We start from the raw sequence: 24,831 nt of genomic DNA on the forward strand, positions 1-24,831 counted from the left end.
ATACTGCTTTGCTTTTCTGTCTTAAAAATGGAAGGCTCCTAAGAATCCCTGGCTATTTCTGAATACACAACAGCTCATTTCAAAGCCCTCTTACCTCCTCTGCCGTTTGACTGAAGAAGTCCTTTACTTCTTCTTCAGTGAGCTTCTTTCTCTTCTCTGCTTCTATGATAAATCCTGTATTGGTAATCTTCATTAACAGATCAAGACAGATATAGATGTGATGTGAGATTCACATGGAACAACAAGTGAAGGATGGTTATGTACAGGCATGAATGTCACCCAGGTTTACATACGTATCATGTAAAGACCCCATCAAATCCCTGGGGAAACTAAGCATGTGGGACATACTTATACTCCAGGCTGCTTAGGAGGCAGAGGTTTTATATGTTCATCATTCTTAGAGTCATTCTTTTTTTTTTTTTTTGTCGGTCGTGGGGCTTGAACTCTGGGCCTGGGCGCTGTCCCTCAGCTCTTCAGCTCGAGGCGAGCGCTCTACCGCTTGAGCTACAGCGCCACTTCCGGTTTTCTGGTGGTTTATTGGAGATAGGAGTCTCACGGTCTCTCCTGCCCGGGCTGGCTTTGAACCGTGATCCTCAGATCTCAGCCTCCTGAGTAGCTAGGATTACAGGCGTGAGCCACCAGCGCCCGGCTAGAGTCATTCTTTTGAATGGAATTTCTCCAATTTGACTTGATGAAAATCAGTGTGGGAAATTAACATTTCAAAGGTCATGTTTTCTCTGTGCAGCCTCAGGTGCCACCTCCCTGCTCTGCAGGGCCCAGCGTGAGGCTCTCCCTGAGCGAGGATGAGGTGTGCAGGCCCATCAGTCTTGATGCAGGACTTTATGATGTGAGAAACGGCCTTATTAGTCACTAAGCTCTATCTTTTAACCTGCTAGTTGCCAGTGAGACAAATTTCCTGCACTTCACGTGGACTTCGGTCCAAGGTTGAGTCTAAACTCGGGTTCCAGATTTACAATTTTGTGGCTATGGACATGACCCCGGTCAACATTTCTGTTCCCAGGGAAGTTCCATGCACTTTATCAGTGTTGCGGGTCGAGCTTTCCTGTACTGGCAAAGTCGATTCTGAACTTAGGATACTAATGTGGCTCAACTTGACAGTAAATTCTTCAAAAAGTTTTACAGTCTTAAACTTTAAGTGAAGGAAAATATGCTATAAAAAAAACCTTGAAGAAGTAAAAACTTCATCATTGGACAAAAACACTAGCAAATCTATCCTGTACATGCAGCTCCAACCACTTCTACATGTGTAGGGGTTTGTTGTGCAATAATATTTCTCATAGCAATAACTTTAGCAGTTTTGCACCTTCATGACAGCATCAGTGTCAGCAGTAGTTCCCAAGGGCTTTCTCAGCCTTCCACCCAGACAACTCAGTATTTGAGAGCTGACACAGCCAACAACGCAACTTCTATCACCAGTTATCCTACCTTTCAGATAGAGAAGAATGACTTGAGAAGTGTCACTCTGTTGGAGGCCAAAGGGAAAGTGAAGGATTAGAGCAATATCTAGTGAGAGGATAACTCTAAAAGATGTACTCCAGGAAGGTACTTTTGGTCGTATTTTCCATGGGATTTTAGTAGATGAAAAAGATCCACATAAAGGAAAACAAACATTTGTAAAAACAGTTAAACATCAGGCTTCTGAAATTCAGGTGACAATGATGCTCACAGAGAGCTGCAAGCTGTGAGGTCTTCATCACGGAAACCTTCTTCCTATCTCTCACACGTATATAGAAGAAGGAGAGAAGCCCATGGTGGTACTGCCTTACATGAATTGAGGGAATCTTAAGTAGTTTTTATGGCAGTGCAAATTAGTAGAGGCCAACAATCCTCAGGCAATCTCTCAACAAGACCTGGTAGACATGGCTATTCAGATTGCCTGCGGAATGAGTTACCTGGCCAGAAAGGAAGTGATCCACAAGGACCTGGCTGCCAGGAACTGTGTCATTGATGACACCCTTCAAATTAAGATCACAGACAATGCCCTCTCCAGAGACTTGTTCCCCATGGACTACCACTGTCTTGGGGACAATGAGAACAGGCCAGTTGGATGGATGGTTCTCAGAGGTCTGGTTGATAATGAGTTCTCTAGTGCTGGCCATGTGTGGGCCTTCTGAGTAACGCTGTGGGAGCTCATGATGCTGGGCCAGACCCCCTACGTGGACATCGACCCCTTTGAGATGGCGGTGTACTTGAAAAATGACTACTGGATGGCCCATCCCATCAATTGTCCCAATGAACTATTTGCTGTCATGGCCTATTGCTGGACCTTAGATCCAGAGGAGAGGCCCAAGTTTCAACAGCTAGTCCAGTGTCTCACAGAGTTCCACGCTGCCCTGGGAGCCTACGTCTGACTTCGCAGGGTCCTGTCATGTCAGAAGACAGCCGCAGTGGAGGCTTAGCACATAACGTGGTGCCAGCTGAAGCACATCTGTCTTTAGATGTGCTTTAGAGTCAGAACTTTTTACAGAGAAACTCAATAGTGTGGAGTATTTTCTAAATATCGCTTTTATTAGGTTGAACTGAAAGGGGTTTTATAAATTTTTTGGCCCCAAAAAATTTTAAATGTAATTACTCTGGACTAGAGGTGCATTCTTACAAAATAAAGTTTTAATATTGTTTAGACACATGTATTTGGAATAGCTATCTTAGTGCCAACCACTTTGTATGTCTTTACTTCATTGAGGTAACATAGGTGACTCACCTTTAAAGTTGAAGGTTTTTATCACTACTCTTGGGAATGATTTGTCTTCTAAAATGCAGAACTTTTCTCAGGAAAGAAAAAACAGCTTAAAGTGATCACTTGATTTGCTTTTTGCAAAAAAAAAAAAAAAAAAAAAATGGAGGAAGAAAACCTAGAGAGAAAATGGCATTTAAAAAAATGCTTATGAGGAACAAACAGACCTTACATGGAAAATTATTTCTTTTGTGTTAGAGAAAATGGAGTTCTGCTTTTTAAGAGGAGCAGGTACTGAGTTTATCACATCTCAAGATTGTTCTAAGAAATTAGCTTTCCTGTGAGCCAGAAGAGGGTCAGATGAGGAGGAAACAGCGGGGCCTTTATTTGTTTTTACTCTCTGGGAAAGGATATGGTGCAGTTCCAGAAAGTGAAATCGTGTTTCTAAGGCTAAGATTCCCTTTTATCGCACCTAGCATCGTCCTATGCACAGAGTGGGTGATTGAGTTTGTTGTGGGTTTTTGTTTTTGTCTTTTTTTAAATGTGTAAACTGGTAAATTTTGTGCTTATCTTCAGGGCTGGCTTAAGTGTAACATTGTTTTATAAAACATTTTAAAAATTAAAGGATTTGTTTTATAGTAAAAAAACAAAACAAAAAACACTTAACTCACAAACTCAAGGCAATGAACCAACCTCTCAGTTCCACAACTGATAGCTAAAGCAGCAATGGAAATAAAAAGAGCAGGCCCCAGGGAAAAGTAATTATACCATGATTCCAAAAAGAGTGGATGAAAACAGGACGTAAGATAATATTTCATGAAATAAGATACTAATTATGAAGTATAGGAATGAAATTAATCGGAAAAAATAATACTTGAGAATAAAACTAGGCAAAAGAGAAAAACAGGAGTAGGGACAGGAATAACATAGAAAGCAGGATGAGAAAGAAGAAGAGAAGCAATAGAGAAGATCCAGATAATGTGAAATAGCAAAAACAATATGACATACAGCATAACAAAATGAAGAACCTTAGGTTGAAAGAGGAAGAAGCAGCAATGTAGTCACAAGCCTCTCAGTTCAAATCCCAAATCAGACAAATAGAAAGAAAGGAAGGAAGGGAGGGAGGAAGGAAGGAAGGAAGGAAGGAAGGAAGGAAGGAAGGAAGGATGGGAGGGATGGAGGGAGGGAGAAAGCAAGAAAGAGAAAAAGGAGGGAGGGAGGAAAAAAGGAAAGAATGGGGAAGGGAAAGGAAAGAAAGAAAGATAGGAACAAAGCAGGAGAGATAGGAAGGAAGGAAGGAAGGAAGGAAGTTTGGAGGAAAGAAGGAAAGGAAGTAAAGGTAGAAGAAAGGAATGATGGAACAAAGGAGGAAGGAAAGATGAAGGAGGGCCAGAAAGAATGAAAGACACAAAAATCATGTTTTATACTCACAGACCTAGGGCACAAAGAATCAAGCAAGCTGATGTGAGCTTACAATTAGATCCAATTTCTAATTATTAAACAGATATGGTATTTGTTACATTCCAATGTATGGAATAGAATTTTTGTAAGTGATATAGGTTGCTGGTTCAAGCAGTGTTATTTAGTAAGAGTGGCTAGAGTGTGAAGAGAATGCTTAAAGCATTTAGAGGTAGCTAGTATATCACTATATTTGTTTTGTTTTGTTACAAACAATAAGTTTGTCTCCCAATTATCTGTAAAATTATTGTAATTTCTCAAATAATTGAAAGTATTGCAAGCAAATGCGACTTCCTTTTTTGTTTCTTTAAATTTGCAGAGCTTTTCTGCTATTCACATCATCAGGTTTGATCACAGTAATATTGTACATTTTCCCAGAGGGGGGCTGGAGAAGAGGGACAATAGAATGTCACTGTCTTGGCTCAAAATCATGATAATGAGAGTTATGGTGTTTAGAAATGCCTAGTTTCTTAAGTCTGATGAAATTTGATTGCTGATAGCTTTGTGTCTTCTATGGTATTTGCACTCCCAAAAGTTCTATTTAGAAACAAAGCATGCTTCTTGTATGTACCCAAAGGGTAAGCATCACCAAGTTTTTAGGAAGAAAGCAAAAATACTCCATAGTTCAGCCTGGGTGATCCTGACAAAATTCATGTGCATTGCAATTGCCATTCATGGTTCATGTAGATCAGAATGACCAGGGAGAGAAATTTCAACCACATCCTCTACAAGATTCAACTGACAAAGTTACCATCTGTGACTTCTCTATCCCTAAGACACACTTCACGGCAAGTAGCTCGCTGAGGGTGGCTATTTGTCTCTGATGTCTTTGCAAATGAACACACATCCACAGGCAAACAAACAGAAACCCAGACATGCAAACAGGCACAGGGAATCCAGTCGGCATAAAATTGTTCACTGTCATCAGAGAGGAAATGATTTTCCTATGGCTTTGGAAATGGATGATGGATGAACTGGAAGTCTACTGTTCCGGTTAGTTGTAAGAGTCATTAGTTCACGGTTTGGGATAACCTTTGAAAACTCCAGACCCAGAGACCAAAGCTGTAAGATGGAGGAACAGAAAACAGTGACTTTCAGAGCTGAGACATGCAAAGAACGAAACATAATCTGAACAGTCTTCGTTGTCTAACATAAGAGGTAACCAGCTGTTTGCAGCTATAAGTCATGCAGTAATGAACACCACTGTACAGGAAAGCCTAGACAATTCTATAAAGATACTAATATGTTCATAATTTCATCCCCTATCATCCTCTTCTTATGTGTCTCAGGGTGCAATTTTGTTATACTGTGAAAGAGAAATGCAAATAAAGTATAAAGTCACATGAATAGAATAATGAAAGTATACTTAGAAATTTTGTTTCTAGTAAATACTCATACCTCAGAAAACACATACAAGGTAAAGGAACAAAATGTCTTTGATGTTTGAGGCTAAAATGTTTCTGAGAAGCACATATTATTCAAACACCCACTTTTTTTGGGGGGCAGGGGTCCAGTCATGGGCCTGAACTCTGGGCCTGGGCACTGTCCCTCAGCGCTTCAGCTCAAGGCTAGCGCTCTACCACTTGAGCCATAGTGCCACTTCCGGCTTTTTTCTTTTTGCTTATGTGGTGCTGAGGAATCGAACTCAGGGCCTCAGGCATGCAAGGTAAGCGCTCTACCACTGAGCCACCTTCCCAGCCCCCAAACACCCACTTTGTTATCAGGAGGTATGGTGTGAATGAATGTTCCCCAAAGGCATGTGTAAAATTGAGGTTTGGTGCCCAACCCTGGTGCAAAGAAGAGCTCATGAAGCTTTTAAGAGGTGAAACCCAGTTGGAGGAAGTTATGTCCATATACCATGTGGGGAGGGAGGCAAGGAGGATGTGCACGTGGGCGGGAGGGGGGCCCGGAAGCAAGGAGGCTGCAACAGTGATGTTCACCTCTCTACTCTTTTACCCTTCCTACCTCCCATGAGGTGATGAGCTTAGTTTACCATAAGACACCTACCATCATGTTCTGCTCACCACAGCCCTAAAGCACCCTAGTCAAGAGCCCGTGGACTGAAACCTCTGAAGCCGTAGCCCCAAATACACCTTTCCTCCAGGTGCTTTCTAACAGAGATAAAATATGCCTTAGTGAAATCAAATAAATGCAATCTTTAAAAAACTAAAAAGAGGCGACAATAAACAGCATTACATGACCTGAGGACAAGCCATTCACCATTCATTATTTTCTGCTCTCGGTTGACCAAGCTAATGGCTTTTCTATTAACAAGAGGCGCACTTGCACCCTGAACTTTTGCAATGGTTTTGCCACTCTACAAGAGAGAGAATACGAAAGACTTTATTTTCAGAATAAGTCAGGGATTCATACTGAATCTGGACCATTCACGCTCCCTGCTCCTTATCTTTATGCATCCTCTTCTGGGTGCTGTGATCAGGATAGTAAAGTAAGATGATAATGATGTGAACATTTATAAACCCAGCTCTTTGGTTTCTTCCAGTACCTGTCTTCATTCAACAGAAGGTGTGATTGCATCTCCTAGTACCTCAACGAGAGTCATCACCCTACTGGAACAGTCACGTGACTCACCTTAGTCACCCCTGCTTTAACTCTGAGGATGCAGTCAACATTGACCTGTATTTCAGTGGCACAAAATGACAAACAACTAAAACATAGCCATTTTGTTTATCATCACCTGGCCACATTATCAATGTCAAATTGTGTGGAATAAGGAGACAAAAACCAGATTGAAGGAGTTGAAGGGATGTTATAGGATGGAAAAGACTAGAAAAACTCCTGGAGCAATTTAGCTGCTGTGAGGTGGTAGAGAATGGTTGGCATTTGTACACAAACTTATTATCATGATGTACAGAGTAATGCTAGTTTAAAAACTGAAAAAAACTGAATTATATCCAAATGTCAAAGAGAAGACTCCAGTTAAGGAATAATTAAATGAAAGTGAAAATTCTGATTTCTATCTCTTATTGAAAGTGATTTTCACAAATTCTTAGCTATGAAGGAAAAATGTTAAAGTAAAAAAGTCTTCCTGCTGAAACTTGCTAGAAAAAAAATTTTTGTCTTCTAAGAACCATGACCAATAACAAGGAGCCATTGTGGAGCACTGAAATAAACAATAAACTAGCCAAACACCAGGAAGATGGTACAGTTGCTAGAGGGGGAGACAGGTCAAGGGGAGGGTCCAGATGAATGGAGAGAGGAAGGATGGGAAAACAGTCATAATGCTCAAGGCACATAGGTGAAAATGGAAGCAGGTAACTGTAGGGCACAGGTAGGTTTGAGAGAGATGCGGAGATGATGAAAGGGGTGACACTGATCAAGATATATTGCACCCATAAACTGACATTATAAAACTACCTGAAGATGTTAAAGAAGAAACATAATAGTCCTTATGACATTGCTCTGAATATTTAAAGTTGCATTTGAAGCATCGAATATGGGAGAAAATACAGAAAAGCGTACAGAAGAAAAATAATTACACTTCTTTCCCCAGACATACAAAACCCAAACTTCCTCCTCTATTTTTTTGGTCTTTAATATTTTGGTGCCAGTCCTGGGGCTTCAACTCAGAGCCTGATTGCTCAAGGTTAGTGCTCTACCACTTGAGTCACAGCTCTAGTTCTGGCTTCTGGGTGGTTAATCAGAGATAAAAGTCTTAGAGACCTTGCTGCCAAGGGTGGCTCTGAACCTCCATTCTCAGATCTCAGCTCCTAAGTGGCTAGGATTATAGACTTGAGCACTAGTGCCTGGCTAAGCTTCACTTTTGATAAGGGCTTTGGCTCTTTGCTGATTGTCTTCCAGAGGCTCCAGACACCAACTTAGTGGGGTCAGGGTTTTCATGTGGGTACTCCTTTCTAAGCTTAGCTCTAGAAAAATTTCTTGGAAACTAGGATTTCTCATTCTTTCAAAAGAACAAAGAAAGGGGTTGGAAGGACCTAGTCTACAATTCCAAAGTACAAAAGGTAATATTATATTAACAGGTGGTCTGTGCATCATCATTACGATGTTTGTATTATAATCAATGGAGCATTAGGAGTTGAGCAATATAGTAAGTGTGATAAGGTTGATATACTGATTTTTTTGCATATACCCCTCATGCTATGCCATATATATAGCCAGTTAATATAATTATATATTTATGTTCACATATACAGATCACATATAAAGGGAGCCTTCCCTATTCCCTGGATCCACAGGTTCAGCTCAATGAAGAATAGAAAATACTAGAGAAAGGTTTTCTCCTATTCTGAATGTACAGTTTTTCTTTGACATTCTTCTCTTAAAAATGCAATGTACCAACTATTCACTGCATTTGCATTTTATTAGGCATTACCATGATTCACACACACAGGCTATTTGCAAGCCCTATCTCATTTTACACTATATATTCATTCAGCCTTCAATCCACCCAGGACTGCAAGGAGCCACTGAAGCTGTCTTTATGGTTTGATGCTATTCTGTCCAAATGGAGCATAGCAGAAAAATTTATAATGATCGTTTTCAACTCAGGGTGGCTTTTTATGAGATAATCAATAGTGCAGGTTTGCATTTAAATGTTTTCAGAAAGGGCCCCCAATTGTTTGACTAACTGCAGAAAAATAAATATACAGCAGAGGGAGCTCCACGGTTGCTCATAGTAAAGGTGTACAGATTTTAGGGCAATTGGTTGGTTGTGGATGCATTATTGTTTGAATGCAAACACTATGTAAGATAAATGATTCAGGAACACTGCATACGTGATAGTCAACACATAGTAAGTGCAGTGTATAAGACAGGTTTAGGGAATAATGAGCTTGAACTCAAGGTCTTGCGCTCATTAGGTTTCTTCTTCATGGTCTTGTACCATTTGAGCCAGGACTTCAGCCGACTTTCTGCTGCTCATTTTGAAGATGGAGTCTCATGGACTTTCTATTTGGACTGGCCTCCAAATTGCAGTCTTCCAGATCTCAACCTCCAAAGTAGCTAGGATTGCAGGCCTGAATCCCAACACATGGTGCCTTTTAGCCTTGTATAAATGCACCTGGTGAAGTAAATGTTTTGATGCCTAGCATGTCTGAAAATATCTGTATTAAAACTGGCCTTAATTCGACTATGTACATTAATTCTAGGGTTACATCTATTTTCCTTAAGAATTTTGAAGGCAGTGCTTGCTCTGCTCATTTTCAGGTTGCTACAGAGAAATCCAAAGCTGATTCCTGATCCTTCGTATGGGACCTGGCTGTCTTTTTGAGCGTCCTCACTCTGTCACCCTTTGTCCTGAATTTTTGTAATCAGGTGGGTTAATATGGACATATTTATTACACTGAGCATTTATTGAACACATTCAGTTTACAAACTCCAACTTTGAGTTATGAGTCGTTCTTTTCCCCTCCCTTGGGAGGGAGGGTGCTTGATCTCATTCCCCTTGGCTGTTTACAGCTGGCACTCTATTATAAGACATGTCTCCAGCCCAGCTTTTTGCTAGTCATTTGATCCTGAGTCTTGAGAATATTTCATTGCTGCTCTGGTACAAAATCCTCCAAACTCAGCCTCCTTAGAAGCTAGGTGTATAGGCATGAGCCACCAAGGAAGTGAGTTCTCTTTCTTGCATTCTTTTTGTTCTACTTTCTGAGAAATTACCTTGGTAATTGTCTTAAGGTTTTCATTTCTAGCACCATGTTTTTAACTCAATTTTTCCTGCGTACTGTTTCATATAGTATTCCATTTTCATTGGAGCCCATCTTCTACCTCTCTCAATATATTAAAACTCGGGCAGAAAGTGGTTGATACACATATATGACATATGCATAGATACCATGTACCGTGTGTCATTAAATGACATAGGTGAATTTCACATACATATACCACCACTCTTACTCTGAGAAGCCTTCTCTGCAGTCACCGGCTGTGGGAGGCCACACTCCTCATATTGCACCAGGGCAGGATATAAAGACCCTTGAACCAGAAACTTCATTCCTTCTGAAAGAGGATGGGACACATCCATCCCAGGGGGCCACACAGAGGCAGCCAGGCACAGGGCAAAGAGGCTTATTAGGGCAGCCATATTTCCCCCAAGAGGGAGCACATGGCCTGGGTCCCCATCCAGGTAGCAGGAGGGTGTGGGGATGGGAAGTGAGGCAGGTGGGAGTTCAGCTGGGTCTGGGCGGAGGGAGGGAGGGGCCAGCGGTATGGAGGGAACTCCAGGGATGGGCGGGGCCCCGGCGTGGGTGGAGCTGAGCCCAGGTGAGCATCGCACTAACACCTTGGTGGCTCTGGCAGAGGCCTCTCAGGGGCTGCTACCCTGACCACGGCTGCAGTTCCAGCCCCAGGACCCGGCCGCCGTGCGCCCAGCCTGCCATCCAAGAACGCCAGGACGCTCAGCACAATCGGGCCGCGCTCAGCTCTCACGGGGAGCGCCACGGTGCACCCGAAAGAGGCCCGTAGAGGAGCAGCGAAGGAGAGGCGTGGATGGCTCCCGAGGGCCCGAAGAGGACTCCACCCGCTCGGCCTCGGCGGAGCCGCCGAGCTGTGAGCTCTATTTGCGGGCTCCTCAGCGGAAGAGGAGGGGCGATCCCGGGAGGAGCAGGCGAGACTTCCGGTGTGGGGCCTCCGCGGGCTAGAGCTGCTCTTCAGTCCCTGCGACCAGCGGCCTTGGTTAGGACCCAGCGGACGGTCGTGTGGGCCTGGGCGCTGAGGCTTCTCCCTCTCTGGAGGAAAAGGTTGGCCTCCTCCCACCCTCTTCCTGTTCCACTTCCTGCTTCTCTCCCTTCTCTCCTCTCTGCCTTCCTCCTCACCCCTCCCCTCCCTCCCCCCCTCCTCCCCGCCCTCCCCTGCCCCTTCCCTTCCTGCCCCCCTTTCCTCTGCTTTCCCCCTCCTCTACTGCCCTCCCTCTTTGCCTCTTCTCCCCCTCCGCCCCACCCCTGCCCTTTATCCATGCCCCTTTCCCCTTCACCCTTTTCTCCTCCCCCTCCTTTCCTTCTTCCCTTCCCCCCTCACCTTCCTCTCCTCCCTGCCCTCTTCTTCCCTCTCTGCCCTCTTTCTTCCTCTCTCCCTATTAAAATAGCCTGCCATTAAATTCTGAGGCCCCCAAATGGTGCTTTTACAAAGAATTAATAGACACTAATCATATTTTAAGATACTTGAACTATAGACTATATGAATAGTTTTGAGAGCAAGAGGACAAGTAAAATCAGCATTCAAAACACAAACAAGAAATCAACACACACATGAAATGGCATCTGTTCATAGCTGTTCATTGATCCACTATCGATCTTTTACTAGCTCAGTTTTCAAAGTTTGTTGTCTTTTTGTAGATAATGCTTTATTAGTGGATTACAGTGGTAGGTCATAAAGGACAAGTATGTCGTGACAGAGTTATACATCAAAAAAGTACTCCTTTACATTTTATTAATCTGTACATTTTTCTTGAACATATTTAGCCAGTATTTTTTTTCTTCTGAGAGGAACATATTGATATCTCTAAATCATGCTTTAATGTCTGACAGAGGTGGGGAACCTTTTTTTTCTCTCAAGCGTCATATTTATCATTTGAGGTCCACACAAAACCACTAATGCAGTCAGTCAAGACAGCCAATGAGAAGTATTAAAGGAACGTGCCTACCCTGTACCACATGATTTTGTAGGCTTGAGCACTAGATGCTCCTCACTCCTACCAGGATCACTGGCTGACAAATAGTTTTCGAGCATATTCTGAGTTAACTTAGCATGTTTCATTTATGTTACTGTGCAGAATTTTGACAATTGTTCCCTCTTCTTCAGCAAAATGAACATAATTATGATTTTGGTAAGGATCAGCTTAAACTTCTGTGTCAAATGTCCAAATTGAATTTTTAAAAATCTTTTTCTAGACTTCACATATGTTTTAAAGTAGCCTTTGGTTTATGGTCACATGGTTGTATTTCATATCTAGGCATGAGATTGTAGAAGTCCAAAATTATTTTCTTGTGCAAAATTGGAAGGTAAATAGCTACTTTACGTAACATGTATTTTTTTTCTTTTCTTGAGTTTCTTTTATAAGAATGGACATCCACAAAAAGTAAAAAAACAAAACAAAACATAAATTTAGTCTGAAAAAAATGACCACACCTCTCTTAATTTCACTTCTAAAGGAAAAGACGGAGGTATGTCTACACTGTTCAGAAAACTGAATAAGTACTTCATTCAGTGTTGTCCAGAAGCTCCTCCTGCCATAGAAGATGCATAGAAGGTCTTGTAGAGAAACTTGAACCGCTTTGTCATGTAATTCTACTTCCACTCACATGCCTGGTAATATGAGCTTCTGTTCTGACTTTTGTGCTACTATTATCAGCAAGAGACTTAATAATTCACTTTTTGTTTATTTGTTTGTTTGTAATGTGGTGATACTAGATCTGGAACTCAGAGCTTTGTGCTCTCTCTTAGCTTTTCTGCTCAAGATGAATACTCTACCACTGGAGTCACAGCTCCACCCCTAGATTTTGGTGATAAGAATCTCAGAGACTATCCTGCCTAGGCTGGCTTTGGACCATGAACCTTAGATCCTAACCTCCTCAATAGATAGGTTTACAGATGTGAGCCACTAATACCCAGCTAGCCAGTCTTTTTAATCAACTAAATATTGAAAGTATTTGCCAGCGCAAGCATGGTGGTACATGCCTGTAATTCCAGCACTGAAGAAGCAGAGGCAAGACAGTAACAGATTCAAGACCAACTTGGGCTACCTAGCAAGTATCAGGCCAGCTTGGGCTGTATAGTGAGACCCTGTCCCATCAAACCCAAACAACAGAAACAGTTGCCAGGATGCCTTTCCTGGTAGCTTCAACTTTCATGCTTGAATCAGTTTTGTTTTGTTTTGGTTTTTTGTAGGGGCAAGGGACCCAGCAGAGATATTTGGAATGCAACATTGGTGACACAGATTTATTTTGTGTTGTATGGGAGGCTCTTGGTGATGGATCTATAGGCCTTCCACCTGCAGTGTCGGCTGTTTTGCTAAAAGGTTCTATAGCTTCATAAGAAATACCTAGTCTTCTGCCCTAAACATTAGGACAGTTGCCTTAATTATGTCTTCAAGATTAGTTTCTACTTGCAATATTGAAAACTTGGAAGTAATCCTACTTTATTATCCCATATTATTGGAATAAATTCTGCATCCTTTTCCTACAGCAGCAGGTATCTTACAGGGAAATTTACACTGTTTCTGAATAATGTATGATATGATGATTCCATGTTTTGGGGTTCTTTTATTGAAGTATAAAGAGGTGTTGCACCATACTGTAGGCAAACTTTACAGATAATGGGTAAAATACAAAGGTTCATCTCTACCCATATTCTCTCAGTACACTAATGACATCACATTTTGTGCAAACCACTGATACTGGAATGTCCTGATTATTTGGAAATGTATCCACAACCGGAAGTGAAACTACACTGTCATCTTCCTTTTTCTCTGACTTGTATTTTGTTTGTTGGTTTGTTTGTTTTCTGAGAAGCAGCAACTTGTGGCTCTACATATTCTTGAGACTCATTCCACTTCTCCATGTCTTTGGGAAGAATTTTCAATTTTTCAACATTTTCTCAAACAACACTTAAACTTGTCTATTCTCTAAAAATAAGTCCAGTGTAGCTGAAGGCCCGGAGTGTATGCAGGCAGTCATAGAGGTTTACAGCTCAAAATCCTAATAATGAGGGGCATATTGGGTCTCTGGGCATTGGGTTGGAGCCCTGGTACATGACAGCTGCCTTAATTCTGGGCATCCAGCAGCAGTGGGAAGTGGCAGCAGGCTGAAGGAAGCAGCAAGAGTTGGCACCTACTAGTGTGCCAGTTCTCCTACAGGCCTCAGGGATGAACCCTCAGCCTAGAGCAGTAAGTATTCTAGCTCCTAAGTAAAGGATGCTGGGATCCTCAGCCCTAGACAGCAACTCATGTTATAGCTCATGGTCCTAGGGTGCCTGAGACCCTGGCCTTAAGGCTTGGCCGCTCTCTGTGGCTCTTGCAGTGACACAGCTCACAGCTTCTCATCTTCTGATTATCACAGCCCTCTGTCTCCACTCCCTTTGCTCCCTGGTCTTTCTTCTTTGGCCACTTTCTCTCTGCAGGTCTTCAGCTATTTCCACTGTTGTCACTGTCGCTGCTGGGCTAGTGGCCTTTACACCTCTGCCGCTGCTGCCACCACTACTCCTGCAGCTATGGCCTTCTCTGCCACTGTAACTGCAGCTTCTGCTATTGCTCTCTCCATGTTACCAGCTCAGCCTGCTCTACTAAGGAGAAAGCAAGATCCCTGGGAAGAAGCCTTCTATTTGGCCTAGTGTTACAACAGCAGGGGGTAGCAAAGGGTAGTGTCTCCCAGCTGACTTGAAAATTCAGCTAAACAACTTAATTTGTACAGCCAGAAGGGGAGTGTGGCCAGGCTGACTGCACCCATCCCAACAGACTTTCATTCAAATGAAGGTGAGGTAGGGGTTCTCCTTGTGTTTGCATAAATCACAGGTCTTCTTGGGCCACCAGGGGAAGTGCACCTGTGGAAGGGAGCCTGGCTTCAGGTTCCTCTAGAATCCACTGGACTTGTGATGGCAAGATTCCCCCCCGCCCCCAGATGTTCTCAAGATCATATTTACATTCTGTTTTTTTTTTCCCCTAGCTTATCACTTCTACATAGACATGCAGGACCTTACTCAGTGTAACCCTTCCTCAGGTGGCTTCACAGAAATGTCCAAAAACAGGCTAATGCAAGCTGGATACTGACTCCCCTGCTTCTGCCTGAGATGCTTCCAAAACTACATCCTCCAGGTACTCTCTCAGAACTATCTCCCTAACATGTTTTCCTCACGGCTTGCACCAGTGCTCATAGTATTTGTTCAGTTCATATTAACATTTGAGTGATGGGCTTGGTTGGTTATGATGTTGTGGGCTGAGAAAATAAAAACCACTAAACATTGTATCCAGTGTATTTCCCAGAATGTTCTGGAGTTGGATGGAGACATGGGATTAGTTCTGGCCACAAGTTTATAAAGCCTTAAGATTACCCATAGAGGGCTGGGAAGGTGGTAGAGTGCTTGCCCTGCATGCATAAGGCCCTGGGCTCGATTCCTCAGCACCACATAAGCAGAAAAAGCCGGATGTGGCACTGTGGCTCAAGTGGTAGAGTGCTAGCCTTGAGCTGAAGATCTGAGGGACAATGCCCAGGCCCAGAGTTCAGGCCCCACGACCAACCAAAAAAAAAAAAAAAAAAAAAGAATTTTCCATAGAGGCAAGAAGCTCGAATTGGAGCTAATGTGTGTAGTTTTATTTTTTTTTAATTAGTGGCTAGTAATTATACAAATGGGTTTCATTGTGTTTTAATTTTTTTGGTCCTGGTATTCATATAGAATAGTAGTACATTAAAAGCATCTTGTTTACTCAGTGTGTTTTCATATTTTCTAAGTTATCACTGGTAGGGTCAAAGCTCCATTAGCAACCTTTCTACAGGAAAGTAGAGGAGAAAGATAAAACTAAATAATTCATATAAAAGTTTCCCAAATCTTTAACCATCCCAGTCTTCCAAATTATTCTGGCAAAGGACCATAAATAGACGTCAACATCTCTGAGACCTCAAATCAAACAATTGTGACATTTCCGTAAAGTAAATTTAGGGAGGCAATACCTTCAATTAAACATGCTGCAATAGAGCAAAATGAGTTTGTAAATAATTTGTTGATTCTGTGAATCAGTAAAGTTCTGAAAGGATTCTGGCTGGCAAAGGATAGCACGAAACTTCAATGAATAGTCCCTACAATAACAATTCTGAGATGCATGTGGTATGGTCTGAATATCAGTGTCGTACAAAGTTTGGAGATTGGACCCTAAAACCCCTCATGATCAGATTGAGAGCTGGGGCTTTGGGGAAATGTTTAAGTCTTGAGACCCATGAGTGAGACTGGGACCTGTTAATTGGAGAGAAGAGTCTTACGGACTTTCTGTCTTGGGTGGCTTCCAACTTTGATGCTCAGATATCAACCTCCTGAGAAGTTAGTACTACAGGTGTGGGCCACCAGTGCCTGGTCATAGCTATGTTTTCTTTCTTTCTTTTTAATCTGTCGAGGGGTTTGAACTCTGGGCCTGGACACTGTCCCTCAGCTCTTCAGCTCAAGGTAAGTGCTCTACCACTTCAGCCACAGCACCACTTCCAGTTTTCTGGTGGTTTATTGGAGATAAGAGTCTCACAGACTTTCCTGCCCAGGCTGGCTTTGAACTATGATCCTTAGATCTCAGTCTCCTTACAGGTGTGAGCCACTGGCACCCAGCCATAGCTATTTTCTTATGGTTTAATGCATTTGAATGGGAATTTTCTGTGTTTTGTGACCTAAAGTAACTATTACTATACCCCTAACCTACCACAAAGTCCTTTAGGCTGAAGCAGATGATCACTCAGTACAATGGGATGTTCTTACACACACAAAAAGAGTCAGAACTGAATATAAGATATACTATCACATTCATGTCATAACATTCCAAGAATTTTGGGGTGTGGAGTTCACATGCTTAATCTCTGCTCTCAAGAACTTGTAGGGTCCTTCTCCCAGACTTCCCCAAAGCTCCTCTGACTCAGCAAGTTATCATCTGTGGATTTTGCCTAACCAACAACCTTTGTCCTGGTACCACAATTCAGCATTTCATTTGGAGGAAACACCCATTCTCCATGTCTTTCACTTAAAGTGCTCACATGCTCAGTCCCTAGAATTTGGCTTGTGACCTAGGCCTTGCCAGTGAGAAGATGACTTTTTTTTTTTTTTTTGAGAAAAGGCTGAGAAGCAGAGGGTAGGGTTGAGATTTAAATGGAAGCCACTGGAAAGGTTTGGATTAGAGAACAGCAGCTGACTTAGAGGTTTAAGGCCAGTCTGGCTGCCGCATGGGGAAAGGTCTAGGAGGACAGCACTTGTTCGCTACGTGAGCTCCTTCCCATAACTTAGCACGCTCCTTCCCCTCTCCACAGCTTAGCATGCTCCCTTCCTAGGCAACACCAGGCCTATGTAGTAAAGGCAGTAAATAATTAGCCTCCAACCCCCTCTACCTTGGGATGGCACTTCTCTGGGGCAACTACCACCATAGAAGGCAACAAGAGCACCTTAGAGTGACCTTCAGGCCTGGGCAGCTGCAGGGCCCCTTACCTACTACTTGGGCAGCAGCCATAATCCTAGTCTGCCATGACGCCCCTGGTCCTCACATCCACACCAGGGTCTCCGCCTCCTAGCCCTTTCTGTCTCCTCAGAAAACCACACCAGGGTCTCCGCCTCCTAGCCCTTTCTGTCTCCTCAGAAAACTCCTACGTTATTTAGGTCACCTCAGACAATAGCCAACACTTCTTCTCACTTCTCCCTTTCCTGGCAATAAACCTTTCTTTGTTCTCTGTCCCTGATGTCTGTGTGGTTTTCTGGCAAAGTATAATATACTCTTCACAGCACTAATGCCCCAGGGGAGAGATGACAGAGATGAGGTAGGAAATGATGGGACCCTGGGTACATGAGGAAAGCCCAGTCAAGGGAATTCTCTGACTACCAGGTGGGAGGAGATACCCATGAGTGAGCAGGTCTTAGGCCTGAGCAGCTGGGAGAACAGCTTTACCCCTGAGATCTTGAATCCAGGGCACAAATAAAGCCCTGCTAGGATTGTGGAGTAGGAGTGGGACTTGAGGGAAGCCCTGCGTGGGGATAAAAATTTAATGTCAAGATACAAAGTCTTGCTTTCTTTCCCAATCGCCAAAAATAAGGAGTGCGTGTATGGGAGGGGGGGGGGGCGTGTCCTGGGGCTTGGACTCAGGGCCTGAGCACTGTCCTTAAGCTTTTTCCTTCCAGGCAAGCATTCTACCACTTTAAGCCACAGCACTACTTCTCCTAGTCAAAAACAAAACAAAACGAAACCCTCCTCTTCCTTAGGTGTCTCCGCCCAAAGAAAGACTGCAGCCAATGAGAACCCGCCTACCGCCCAGTCAGCAACTTGGCTGCTGCCAGGTGGGCAGGTCCGGAGGACAAGTTGCACCTCGACTTGGTGGCTTAGGGTAAGGGGTCCTGGGGATCCGCCAGCTCTTGGGTAAGTGCACCCTGCAGGGAACCGTGCACACTCACAGGGATCGCGCCCGCGGGGCTCGTGCGCGCTCGCGGGACCCGGTACGCTCCCGGGGAGCCGATATGCTCCTGAGGATCCCACAGGCCACCTCGAATCGGGCACGGAGATCGGGCGCGCGCACCGGGACGCGCCCACGGCGGCTTGCACGCTCCCTGGGATCCAGTGCACTGGCAGGGTTCCTGTAAACTCACTGGGGTTAAGCTCTAATGTAGGGACGGGGCGCTCCTAGGGGTCGGATAAACACTTGGGGATCAGTTTTTCTAGCAGAGATCCGTGCGCTTTGCAGGGCAGAGCTGTACGGGTAGGACCAGTGTGCTACTGACAGCATAGGCCCCAAAGCCCTGGCAGCCTTCCTACCAGCTGGGTCCTGTCCCGCCCAGGCCTGACCTTGCTGCCTAACTACTGGCTGAGCACCTGGGAGAAGCCACAGGCCTGATCCAACAGTGAGGGGCTCAATCAAGTACAAAAGAAAGATATATTAACACATTAAGTCTGTACTTTTTTTTTTTTTTTTCAATTTTGTGGAGGCCCCCTGCCTTTCTGGATGCTGTCTGAGCTCAAGACTAGTGTCTATCACTTGGTTTGCAGCACACTTCTGGCTTTTTTCCTGGCTAATTGATCAGAGTCTCACAGACTTTTCAGCCTGAGCTGGCTTTGAAAGGTGGCCTGCAGAGCTCAGCCTCCTGAGTAGTTAGGATTGCAGGCAGATAGGAACACCTGCCTCCGGCTTGTGCAGAATGTTCACATTCCTTGGGCCCCTCTGGTGGGTCTAGCAGTTCCTGTTTTCCTGTATCCCCAGGCTGAGAAGAGCTAGAGTTGCAGCAATAGGGTCCAAGGTTATGCCCTGGCCTTCTGGAGTGGGAGGGTAGTCCATAGGAACACATGTGCATTTTCTATAATCATTTTCCTTAATTAGCAGCTCTTCTTAAATATGGGCACATGCTCCAAGTTTAAAGATATTAGAAATGTATTCCGTAGAATAATTGGCTTCATATTAGCATATTATCTCATTTCCTTCCTAGTAAGTGAAGACCCCTTTCAATAAGAGGTAGAAGCTTTCGTAGTGAGGCTGAGGAGGGTACTGAGGGTGTGGAGCAAGCAGGCTGGGAGCAGAAGGGAGTGGCTGGGAAAGAGTTGGGGAAAGGAATGGCTTTTCTTCCACATAGCAGCTCTGAAAATGAATGCAAAACCAATTTTTATACAATTGTAGTGTTTCCTCGAAGGGGGTGGCTGACCTGTGTAATGACCAGTTGAGTGCCTGAGAAAATGCAGATTCTTAGCCTCTTCTCTACTCAACACAAGACCTTCTGAACTAGGAACCATATTTCGATAAAGCTGGCCTACAAGTGCACTGAAGTTTGGTACTACTGCTGTGCCATCATGGACTGTTTACTTCTGTTCCTTCTCTCTCCTGTGTCTTTTTCTCTCCCCTTTTATCCACTGGATCCTCTGACCCCTGGCTCACGTGTTTGTTTGCTCCTTCCCCCTTCATGTGAAGGGTCCACAGTAGTCCAACATTGTTCTTTTAACATAGTATACTCAGCTAGGCAAAGGAAAAAAGGATGACTATTTCTTACTGCCTTGCCTCCAAGGCAGTAAGATGAGACACTGGCATTTCCAATCGTCAGCTGTGGGAATATTTCATTTCCATGGAGGCCTCATGTTTCCAGCTGTCTTCCCAGAGAAAGATGGACCTCAGGATTTGGGCATCTTCTTTAGGAGGAGATGTAATTGATGTGATAAGGGAAGTTTACTACCATCAGCCTTAGATTAGAAGATCCCAGCCTGAGTACCAGGGGGCTGAGGTAGTGAAGACATCTGGGGAAGATGGGACTGAATAGGAGAGAAAGTGGGGACTCAGGAGAGAGTTAGTATAGGGTTTGGAGCAATGTCAGCAGGAGCCTGAACTACTGCTTTTGTCCTCACAGGCCCTGAAGGAAGAGATCAAAATGGATGCTGAGGTGAGTCTTTTACCACCATCATAACATGCATGCTGTGTTTGCAGCGCCTCTTCTTTCTCCTTCTAAGGGTATTCCCTTCCCCCTGCAGAGCTCTCAGAAACACCAGCACAAATGTGAAAACATGTGGCCTGTCATCTGCTGATGTACACATGTTTCTGGGTGATAGAGTAGGAATTAGGCCCCTCTGGGTTCTTATCTGTGTCCATTCACCTTCAGTTTGATTCAGACTTTTCCACGACAGCTAATTCTGAAACACCACTCAAGAGCTAGGGGTGGCCCAGGCAACAAGGACCAACCAGTCGTGGACTGGAGCCTCCCCAACAGTGAGGCCACGTAAACCTTGCGTCTTTATGCCTTGGTTATCTCAGGTATTTGCTGTACTGATGGAATGCTGCCTCTGAACAACTATCACCACATGCTTTTTGAGTGACTACTGATGCTTTGTGCATCAGGGTTTGGTCTGTGTCCTGCTCACTACCTTTAGCTCTTTCTTAGCCTCCTTCTCTCCCTTTTCTTAAGTCTGTGTTCCCCAGGTACTTCTTGTCCTACCCATGATCTTGTGCACTCATCTATTTCCACAGCTTTCATTTTAGGCTGTATGTTTCAGGAAGTCCTGAGTGGATCTGTTCAAGCAGGTCTTTCTCCATTTAGCCAGGAGCCAGTTGCTTATCCTTGCTGAATGACTCCATAAGGACCGCAATCTCATGACAGTGCAACCTGGTCTCACTGTGTCACCAGACCAAAGTTGGCTTCTCAGGGAACTCACTCCAACTGGTAGTTAACAAATATTGGATGCCTGCTCTCTCCCTGAGTTCACCAGTCATCAAAATTTGTGTCATTCCACACTATGAGTCGCTCTAAATTCAACTTGGATATGGTAATAAACCATTACAGATATGGCACTTTTGTTCATGGACCACTGCTGACAGTTGTGGCCATGGATACATCTCAACATTGTTTACTTCTGATGTTTCATCTGCCTCCTCTCTTTCTCACTTAATTCCTTGCTTAATCTCCTGTAGCATGCTCTCCCTCCTCTGGCCCTCCCCTCTCCTCCAGCACAGAGGACGCCCTCCTCCAGATTGTTTGCTGCATTTCCCTGTTGTCCATGAACCTCCTCCCATGTGTGTTTATGTTTGTCCCCTTTTCCCCATCCCTATTCCCACCTTGACAAAGACAGTTGTCCTCATGTCTTACATATTTTCCGTTGTATAGCTGTATTTTTCACGAAAATGTTTTTGGTTTTGTGTCAATAACTTTTAATGTGACAAAATAAAACTAGTATCTTCTGTTGTCACAGCCCATGCATATAATCCTATAACATCAGATTGTAGCTACAATTTCCCCAAGGTCCTCATACATGGCAACAACTGTGCTATTTACTGTGCTATTGACATCATTCAATTTTATTAATATCACTTTCCATTTTCCCATTCAGTGCTGAATATAAGGTGTAACATACAGTTAAGCACTATACAATCCACCAAGTTGTGCTTGTATTTCCTCCTCTCCACAAGCTGCTGAGCAGGATGTTATTGACATCTGTGTTCTGTAGATGAAGAAAGTAAGTGTTACACAAATTTCTGTAAGGAACAAAAGCGGGGTGCTAAGATACAGATGGGGGTGAATGCATTTGGTCATGTCCAGATCCATCTAATTCTGTCCATCCAGTTCTCCTGCCATTTCTGCTGGGTGAAGGGTTTTCTCAGAGCCCTCCATCTGGAGGGGACATGGCCCTCTCGTCACTTCCATCATTGTTATTTCTTTACCTTCCCTCACCTTCTGTCCTCTCACTTAAAGCTGAGCTGCCTGCTTGCTTTGTTCCTCAGTGTGTCCCCATGGCTCTAGCCTGATGCCTCAGATACACGTGGTCCTCATTGAATGTTGATTGACTGAAGGGCCGGACAACTCCCGGACTGTTGAGTAATCCAGTAATCCAGTCCAGGGTTGTAGTAGTCAGTGAAAATGTAGAGGAAGGAAATCACATGGTGGAAATTGTCAAGAAAACTTGCTGACTCACATGCTGGCTGCAGGGCAAAGGACAGAGGATCCTCAGCAATAATCAGCCCTTTGCTCTCAGAGAATGATTGCCTAAGGAATGACTCTGGATGACAAGCATTTCAGGCTGATAGAACTCCTGTGGCAATGAGTCTTTGCACAGAAATTGAGAAGATTGTTAGTTAGGTGGGTGAAAGGCTGGAATTCAGCAGAGCATGAAGGCCTAAACGAGGACAAGACAGCCTGAAGAAATTCCCAGTTTATGTTGTGTCTTGGAACTGGATCTGGTGGAGGGAATGGCTCACAGCTTAAGGTGTTACACTGCAGCCTTTCAGCACAGATGTGGTCATGGCAGCCTGAAGAATGGAGCTCCCCACTCTGGAGTCATGGGAGAGAGAGTGAAGCAAAGAGGCATAACCATTGAGTTTAGGGAGATGTGCTCACCTGTGGGGCAGGATGAGGAAGGAACAAAGTATATGTAAAGAAAACCTCAGCAGCTCGAGGTGAGACAAGATGAGGAAGGAGTGGCTTTAAAGAAGAGCCACTGGAGTGTCCAGTATTTATGAGGTCCGGGAACATGTGGCTGAGGATCTCTGGAATGTGGCAGTGGGGTCTGGATGCCCTGTGGACCACATTCCTTGCTGAAGCAGAGCAGTATGGAAATGAAAGATTGCATTGGGGTCAGTGGAGTGAGAGGAGACCAAAGTCGAACCCACATGCATGAGGAGTCAGGGTGATTTGGGAGTGAGTTTTGGTTAGGAGATGGTGAGAGACAGATAGTTCCAGAAATGGAACAGCGCATGTCTTCTAGCACATAGGAACTCCAGGGAGGAGAGTCACTGGAAGCACTGCCAGCTCTGGTGTTTTTACCTCTGAGCACCCTTCAGTTATCCACACCTATCTTAATTAGTTGTTTATGTATTTAAACATTTCTAAATGATAAAAGACTTCAAAATACTATGAGGATTAGCCCTCCTCTTTCTCCTACCTCTGTTTTTCAGTTACCCAGTATCTCATGCTCTTCCTGCATTTTGTTCACCAGTGGTATTAGTTTCTTCTTGGTCAACCTTTCATAGAGATTATAATTATATACACATACGCTTCCCTTTATCCACTTACTTGTGTGTGTGTGTGTGTGTGTGTGTGTGTGGTGTTTCCCAGTCCTGGGGCTTGAACTCAGTTCCTGAGTATTGTCACTGTACTTTTGGCTTCAAGACTAGCACTCTGCCACTTGAACCACAGCTCCACATCCACCGTTTTCTTTTGAGGGGTGGAGGAGGTCGGTTAATTGAGGGTGAGAGTTTCACAGATTTTCCTGCCCATGCTGGCTTTGAACCAGTGATCCTCAGATCTCAGCCTTCTGAACAGTAAAGATGTGAGCTACCAGCTGTCTGGCTATGTATAAAGTGTAGCACAGAACTTACACTGTTATGTATCTTTTTGTTTCTCCCCCAACAATGTATATCTTGGAGAGCATTTACTTTCAATGCATAAAGAACCACTGTATTCTTTTGTGTAGTTGTATCATATTCAATTTTATAGATATAACATTGCTTACATAACCACTCTGCTACTAGCAGATTGTTTTTCTCTTTGGCTTCTTATAAACAAGAGTGATATAGATGAAATTTCTTTCCCAGGATAGCTCTGTAGGATTTACTCTCGGAGTATGATTTGCTGGTGCCAAAAGGTAGTTATAATTTATGGATTGCAGTTTATGCAATTTAATGGTTATTTCTAACTTGCTCTCCCATTGCCTATTTTTCTCTCTATTCATCAGATTTCTGTTATTGTGACAAATTTCTGACGATATCAACTTCACAGAGGAAGAGTTTTAATTTGGCTCATTGTTTCAGAGCTTCCCATCCCAGGTCACTTGTCCTTCTTGTTTGGGGTTTGTGGTGTCCCAGCACATCACAGCAGGGGCCCATGGCAGAGGAGATCTCTTTACCTCATGGCAGCCAGGAAGCAAAGACAGGAAGTTGCTGCTGCCCCAATATCTCTTCCATGGCCACCTTCAGTGTCTTCACTTCAGAGTGCCACTTTAAAGTTCTACAGTGACTCCCCTTTTTTCCCCCAAACATTTCATCTCATAAAGATGCTTTTCTCTAAGTTGGTAGAACATCTGCTCTGAATCCTAACTTTCTTTGAACTCTACTTTTAGGTCTGGAGTGCCAAACACAAGTGTGTTGTAGACCAAGGGGAGGGGAGGAAGTTTACTCTGGGACTGTGATTTACTCTTATGATTGGTCTTTGAATCACATTGTGACCCATTAGGTATGTTCCTTTTCTGCTGTCTCAAAACCATACCTATTTCTTTATTTCTTTAAAACCACATTTTCAAGTCTGCTCCAAACATTATCAAACTAGGTTATTCACATTTCTATTACTGAAACAAATGCCTGAGATAATCAGTCCCTACAGAAAAAGGTGTATTTTGGCTCAAATATGGAGATTCCAGTCAATGGTCAGTTGGCCCTGTTGCCTTTAGGTCTGTGGCAAGGCAGCCCAACACAACAGGATACATGTCTTACAAGAAAGCCCTTCACTCCTGGGCAGAAGGGAGAGGCCAGGGTCCTGCAGTTCTGAAGGCAGATCCCCAATGACCATAAGGCCTCCCA

General features: G+C 43.8%; 1 protein-coding gene and 1 pseudogene across 5 annotated transcripts in view; both read left to right on the forward strand.

Annotated features, from left to right (window-relative positions):
• The first annotated feature begins 971 nt into the window (after positions 1 to 971).
• On the forward strand, positions 972 to 2,394 carry LOC122120756 (annotated as a pseudogene).
• An 8,212-nt stretch (positions 2,395 to 10,606) lies between these two features.
• The window catches only part of LOC122120751 (biliverdin reductase A-like), a 28,412-nt gene continuing 14,187 nt past the window's right edge, over positions 10,607 to 24,831 (forward strand). Inside the window, exons 1-5 of one of the 5 annotated variants that reach the window (XM_042694982.1) lie at positions 10,607 to 10,872; positions 12,283 to 12,294; positions 14,845 to 14,939; positions 18,062 to 18,183; positions 20,180 to 20,212. In XM_042694982.1, the coding sequence (XP_042550916.1) occupies positions 10,622 to 10,872; positions 12,283 to 12,294; positions 14,845 to 14,939; positions 18,062 to 18,183; positions 20,180 to 20,212 (513 nt within the window). In that variant the 5' untranslated portion in view covers positions 10,607 to 10,621. Of the gene's footprint in view, positions 10,873 to 12,282; positions 12,295 to 12,417; positions 12,440 to 14,844; positions 14,940 to 18,061; positions 18,216 to 20,179; positions 20,213 to 24,831 lie in introns of those variants that run through there. The other 4 variants (XM_042694983.1, XM_042694984.1, XM_042694985.1 and 1 more) reach the window with 4 other exon arrangements.

The sequence above is a fragment of the Dipodomys spectabilis genome, unplaced genomic scaffold, assembly GCF_019054845.1.
Source record: "Dipodomys spectabilis isolate Male_0828 unplaced genomic scaffold, ASM1905484v1 ptg000178l, whole genome shotgun sequence".
In the NCBI taxonomy this organism is placed as follows: Eukaryota; Metazoa; Chordata; class Mammalia; order Rodentia; family Heteromyidae; genus Dipodomys; species Dipodomys spectabilis.